This window comes from Tamandua tetradactyla, chromosome 7 (assembly GCF_023851605.1).
Source record: "Tamandua tetradactyla isolate mTamTet1 chromosome 7, mTamTet1.pri, whole genome shotgun sequence".
Classification (NCBI taxonomy): domain Eukaryota; kingdom Metazoa; phylum Chordata; class Mammalia; order Pilosa; family Myrmecophagidae; genus Tamandua; species Tamandua tetradactyla.
Window position 1 is genome coordinate 44,208,772 of NC_135333.1, and position 7,176 is coordinate 44,215,947.

The window sequence follows — 7,176 nt, forward strand, 5'->3', positions numbered from 1 at the left end:
TCTGACTTGCTGAATCAGGAGCTCTGGAGCGGGTCCCTCAGTCAGGGTGATTCCTGTTTAATCGGTGTCCAGAAACAACCTTTGCTGTCTTTCCAGAGAGGACCAGCATCTCTGCCATTCGGGTCGCGGGATCCGGGCCGTGGCATAGTTCTCTCTACGCTGCTGTGTGGATTTCGGCAAGTTCTGTGAGCTCTGGGTGAAATGTGCCTCAGCTCGCCCCTTGCCTCTCTTCCTTATCCAAGAGATGTTATTTAATCTGTGAATTGTACCCTTGCTTGTCAGCATTAATTTGATACGTTATATCCAGCTCTAACAGCTCAATAACCTGCCTTTCTTTATGAAGGGGACATGGGGGAAGAAAGAATAGCTGCTGAATTTCTGAAAAATATGACACAGGACTCAGTGATCTTTGAGGATGTGGTAGTGGACTTTACCCAAGAAGAGTGGGCTTTGCTGGATCTTTCTCAGAGGAACCTCTACAGAGATGTGATGCTGGAAAACTTCCAGAACCTGGCCCCACTAGGGTGTCCCCTACACATACCTCATCTGATTTCTCAGTGGAAACAAGTGGAAGTCACGGAGACAGTGAAGAGAGGACTTCCCCAGAGCACCTTTAAGAAGGAACACCAGGAAGGTTTTGAGATTCATCTTAAAACCAATGAGTCAGTTGCTCAGCAAGATATTTATGGAGGAAAAATATCCAATGAACAGAAAATAGTTATATTGAAAAGGAATGATTCCTGGTCCTCCATTTTACATGAAAACTGGGAATTCTATAATATCAATTATCAGAATAAAAACCATGGGAGACATTTGAGAAATCATATGGTGGAGAGCATCTCTGAATGTAATGAATGAAATCAATGTGTGCAAACCTGCAGCCAAATTACAAATCTTAATATTTGCAATAGAACTACTGGAGTAAAACCCTATGAATGTTATGAGTGTGGAAAAGCCTTCATGGATCATTCATCCCTTAAAAATCACATCAAGTCTCACCCTGGAAGCAAACCCTATCGGTGTAAAGAATGTGGAAAAGCCTTCCATTTTCTCACATCCTTTAAGAAACATGTGAAAAATCCTATTGAAGAGAAACCTTATGAATGTAAGGAATGTATTAAAGCCTTTAGTTGTTCCTCTTCCTTTAGGGCACACGTGAAGAGTCATACTGCAAAGATAAACCATGAATGTAAGGAATGTGGAAAATCCTTTAGTTGTTCCTCATCGCTCACAGAACACAAAAGAATTCATAGTGGAGGGCGGGCCGCGGTGGCTCAGCGGGCAAGAGTGCTTGCCTGCCGTGCCGGAGGACCTCGGTTCGATTCCCGGCCCCAGCCCATGTAAAAAACAAACAAACAAACAAAATATAATAAAAAACAAGAAAATGTTTAAAGATGTTTCCCTTTCTTCCTCCCTTCCTTCCTTCCATCCTTCCTTCCTTCTCTGTCTTTCCTTCCCTTCCTCCCTCTCTCTTAAAAAAAAAAAAAAAAAAAAAAAAGAATTCATAGTGGAGAGAAACCTTATGAATGTAAGGAATGTGGAAAAGCATTTAGTTGCTCTTCCTCTCTCTCTAAACACAGAAGAATTCATAGTGGAGATAAGCCTTATGAATGTAAGGAATGTGGGAAAGCCTTTAGTTCTTCCTCCCACCTGATAATACATATAAGAATTCATACTGGAGAGAAGCCTTATGAATGTCAAGAGTGTGGGAAGGCCTTCAGTGAGTCCTCAAAACTCAATGTTCATGTGAGAATACATACTGGAGAGAAACCCTATAAATGTAAGGAATGTGGAAAAGCCTACAATTGTCCCTCCTCCTTGAGTATTCATATGAGAAAGCACACTGGCGAGAAACCCTATGAATGTCTGGAATGTGGAAAAGCCTTCTATCTTCCCACTTCCCTTAATACACATGTGAGAAATCAAAGCAGAGAGAAACCCTATGAATGTAAGGAATGTGGGAAAGCCTTTAGTTGTCCTTCATCCTTTAGAGCACATGTGAGAGATCGCATTGGAAAGGTACAATATGAGTGTAAGGAATGTGGGAAAGCCTTCAGTCATTCATCATCCCTCACTGAACACTTAAGAACTCACAGTGGAGAGAAGCCATATCAATGTAAGGAATGTGGGAAAGCTTTTATTAGTTCCTCCCATCTTACAGTACATACAAGAACTCATACTGGAAAGAAACCTTATGAATGTAAGAAATGTGGGAAAGGATTTATTTATCCCTCAGCCCTCAGGATTCATATGAGAACACACACTGGGGAGAAACCATATGAATGCAAGGAATGTGGGAAAGCCTTCCGTCATTCTTCATATCTTACTGTCCATGCAAGAATGCACCCTGGAGAAAAAGCCTTTGAATGTCTGGAATGTGGGAAAACTTTCAGTTGTCCCTCATCCTTTCGAAGACATGTGAGAAGCCACACTGGAGAGAAACCTTATGAATGTAAGGAATGTGGGAAAGCCTTTGTTTGTCCTGCCTACTTTAGAAGACATGTGAAAACTCACACTAGAGAAAACATACACATGTGATATGTATGATACTTTTTCTAATCTTAGGCAACATGTAAGATTTCACACTGTGGGGACACCCTGTGAATGTAAGAGGAAGCCCATTAGTTATCACTCATTCTTTTAAAAACTTTTGAAAACTTGGCATGTAAACCATGTGGGGAAGTCTTCATGAACATCACTATATTGTGCATAACAAAATTCATTCCAGACATGAATTCTTATCATTGTGGTATTTCCTTTGCCAGTGCCTCATCCTTAAAGTGAACTACTTTAAAATTCACAGTTTATTTTCTGATATGAACATTTAAGGTGATAAATTTCCTTCTAATACCTCATTAACTCTAGCCATACACATTTTAGTATGAGGTTTTATTATGGTTCAGACATAAATATTGTCTTATTTCCACTACAAAGTCCTTATGAACCCTTAGAGGGCCCTATGAACCCATAGAAGTGTATATATATTTATATGCAAGTAGGAGTAGTGTTTTTAAATTGTTTTCTAATGAACTCTAATTGGGTCTAAATGTGAAATCATGTTAAACTTTACTATGGAGAATCTTTTTTGTCTAGAATGGCAGATACTGGTCATGGCCCACCCAATATTTATGTGTCCCTTTTTTTAACTAAGAGAACTTACATTTACTGAGGTTATCAGTCTTTGCTATTAATAGATTTTCCCATCCACTAAGTGATTTCAGCAAAAATTAATGTGTTGAAAATGGATGGTCTTATCCAATGAGGTAATTTTGTATTTTGTCCTTGTGTCCTTGTGATGTAAAGATAAGTAAAGATGGTTGGGCTGGTTTATGTTATATTAACTAGGTAGGGCTGAGGACTACATTTTCCACATCACTTCTTTGGCGTATTCCTGGTTAGAATTATCAAAGAAATTTCATGAGAAGGCAAGGAAGACAATGAATAAAGCAAATATTACTGTCAGTATCATGGGGCCATTTGACAAGTAGACAGCTGCTTAGGGGCTTGGCATGCTCTAGTTTCCAGCTCATTTTCCTGATTATTGGGTTTAGCAATCAATAATTGGCTCAAAACAAAACAGTAAGGCCTTGGTGACAATTGTTGCTGAAGGTGCACAAAATCCTTTTGGGGTTTTCTGGCATGCTTTGGCTTTATCATTTTGTTGATATGGTTTTCCTGGTACATCAACTGACTAGAATTGGTCCTAATTTGGGGCAGAGTTATTGTCTGCACAGTGCTGCTCATCATGACACTGTTGATGGGGAAAGATACTATGCAAGCCCACTCTGATTTTGAAAATGCAAGGAGTTGTGACAAATTATCATAGGCAGGATTGAGGTAAGCATCAGAGATGTTATCACATTTAGTGGACAAGGATTTATATGTGATACCCTCAGACAGCAAGGAAAATTTTGCTGCCTTTTTATCTGAGGAGATGAAAGCTATTTGGTTTTAGCTTCTTCAGGCATATTTAGCTTCTCTTTTTGTTTCTTTGTATTTTCCAATTATCTCTAGAAATATACTTTCCTTTAATCAGTTTTTACCTTTTTATTAAGGTATACATACACTAATATGCATGTAGTACTAATTTTAAATGTATAGCTTGATGAAATTTCACATGTGTATATCCTCTTAAATGTAGAACATTTCTAGAACTTCAGGAAGTTTACTTATGCCCTTTCCCAGTAATTACCAAACCACAATTGTGACTCTTGCTGCAATTGATTAGGTTTGTTCCTGGTTTTCATATAAATGTTAAAACACAGTATGTATACTTTGTGTGTGGCTTCTTTTGCTCAACATGCCTGAAATCCATTTTGTTGCATATATTATTAGGATTTGTTTTGGTTGCTCTTTTGGTAGATTTATTTACTTATTTTTCATGATATATATGTAGGAATGAGATGACTGAATCTTATTAGGCTGTATGTTTAGTTTTTCTAGGTGTTCCATTTTGCAAAACAGTTGATCAATGTATATTGCCCAAAGCAATATAATAGAGTTCTAGTTCCAATACCGGGACAGGACTTTTTAATTTCATTCATTCAGCAGAGTACAGTGGTATATCATATTTGACTTTAATTTGCATATTCCTGATATGTAGTGATGTTCAGTACTTTTTCATATGCTTATTGACCATCTGGATATCTTATAAGAACACCTTTTCAAGCATTATTTTGTTGATTTGAAGGGCTTCCATCTGGTGTCTTATTTATTGTATATGTGTGTATATCTCTTTATAGATGCATACATATGTCAACTATATATTATATATGATATAATATGTATATTATATATACATATATTGCAAACGACTTCTCCAAGACTCTGGATTTTCATAATTCCTTTCATTTTTGTAAGTTATGGAGGGAATTTACTGGCTTGCTTATTGAGAGGTTCTTGGGTGTAACTAGTTTTAGGCATGACTGGATCATGAGCCTAAAATAATTTATCTGGATGAAATCTTTCTCCATATCTTGACTGTGCATCCTTCCATACTTGCTTTTCTCCAAGGCAGGCTGCTTTCTTCATAGAGGACCCTGGAAGCTCCAGGCTTCCCTCTTCTCAAGTTGAAGTCTTGGGGAAAAGGGTGTGATTATTTATTTGGACAGTCCCAATATGATTATCTGCATGTAGTCTTTTTTTTTTTTTTTTTACGTGGGCAGGCACCAGGAATCAAACCTGGGTCCTCTGGCATCACAGGCAAGCATTCTGCCTGCTGAGCCACCGTGGCCCACCCTGCATTTAATCTTATTGGCCCTGGTTGACTCATCCACCATGATCCAGTCACTGTGGTCAGGGGACTGGTTTAGGAGTAGTTCCTGTGCTCTCAGAAATGGATTAGATTCTGCACCGGGTGCATCATAGTCCTTGAGGTTGTGATGCATATGGGTTATATTGGAGGCGGCAGTGGGCAGATGGGGTGAACTTGTGGATAGGATCTAGAAATAGAGCTAATACTGTCAGCTAACAAGTTGTGCTTACTCTAGTCTTAGCAGTGGGAGGTAACCTAGGAACTCTGGGAACTGAGCAAGGGCTAGATACATAGTTCCTACCAATCCTCTCAGAAAGGTAGCTGACATCTGATAATGTGCCTATAGATTACTAAAATTGCTTTTCAGTATTTAAGTAAGCATAAAAATCGGCTAGCAATTTGAGTCCTGTTTTAAGACATGATTTCCCAGGCCAAGATAATGGACATATTCTCTGATGCTTTATTCCCCCTAGACTTTATTGTTTATCTCTTTTACATCTGGGTTCCATTTTGAATAATTTTTTTTGTAGGGTGTGAGGTGGGATCAAGATAAATGTGTGTTTGTATGTGTGTGTGTCCAGTTGATAATAATCATTTATCAAATAGACAAATTTTCCCCACTGTCTCTATCTCTGGTACATTTGTCTTGTACCGGTATCACACTATCTTGATTTAAATCGCTTGACAGTACTTTTGGAAATCTGGTACTATGAGCTTTCCAATTTTTTTATTCTTCAAGGTTCTATGTCTTCTTTATTCCCCATTGATTTCTATATTAATTTTAGAATCCCCTTAACAGTTTTCACTTGGCACTATGCTTGCTGTTGCATTGACTTCGTAGAACAATTTGAGGAAAATTGACATCTTTACAATATTAAGTTTTCCAATTGGTGAACATATTAAGTATAATTGCTTATTTACCAGGTCATCTCTAATTTTTCTCAACAGTGTTTTATAGGTTAAATTGTGGAAATCAGGAATGAATGTCTGCTTAGTTTATTTCTATCTATGTGGTGTTTCACTTTGTGAATATTATTGATATATTAGCTTCCTTTTTCAATTGTTTTGGCTTATACAATTGCAGTTTTTTCTTGTACATTGACCTTCTATCCATTGAATTAATAAATTTAATTATTTATTCTAAAAAAAAATGGATTAAAGATCTAAACATTAGGTCTAAGACCATAAAACAGTTAGAGGAAAATGTAGGGAGATATCTTATGAATCTTACAATTGAAGGCGGTTTCATGGACCTTAAACCTAAAGCAAGAGCACTGAAGAAAGAAATAAATAAATGGGAGCTCCTCAAAATTAAACACTTTTGTGCATCAAAGAACTTCATCAAGAAAGTAGAAAGACAGCCTACACAATGGGAGATAATATTTGGAAATGACATATCAGATAAAGGTCTAGTATCCAGAATATATAAAGAGATTGTTCAACTCAACAACAAAAAGACAGCCAACCCAATTACAAAATGGGAAAAAGACTTGAACAGACACCTACCAGAAGAGGAAATACGGATGGCCAAGAGGCACATGAAGAAATGCTCAATGTCCCTGGCCATTAGAGAAATGCAAATCAAAACCACAATGAGATATCATCTCACACCCGCCAGAATGGCCATTATCAACAAAACAAAAAATGACAAGTGCTGGAGAGGATGCGGAGAAAGAGGCACACTTATCCACTGTTGGTGGGAATGTCAAATGGTGCAACCACTGTGGAAGGTAGTTCGGCGGTTCCTCAAAAAGCTGAATATAGAATTGCCATATGACCCAGCAATACCATTGCTAGGTATCTACTCAAAGGACTTAAGGGCAAAGATACAAACGGACATTTGCACACCAATGTTTATAGCAGCGTTATTTACAATTGCAAAGAGATGGAAACAGCCAAAATGTCCATCAACAGAAGAATGG

The 7,176-nt window shown here is 37.8% G+C and overlaps 1 protein-coding gene across 1 annotated transcript; it reads left to right on the forward strand.

Moving 5' to 3' along the window:
- LOC143691148 (uncharacterized) lies at window positions 1-5,149 on the forward strand. The gene is given in 2 exon segments (XM_077169203.1): window positions 1-1,269; window positions 1,516-5,149. Coding segments are annotated over 2 exon segments (1,944 nt in total). The 5' UTR covers window positions 1-348; the 3' UTR covers window positions 2,539-5,149.
- The last annotated feature ends 2,027 nt before the right edge of the window (window positions 5,150-7,176 follow it).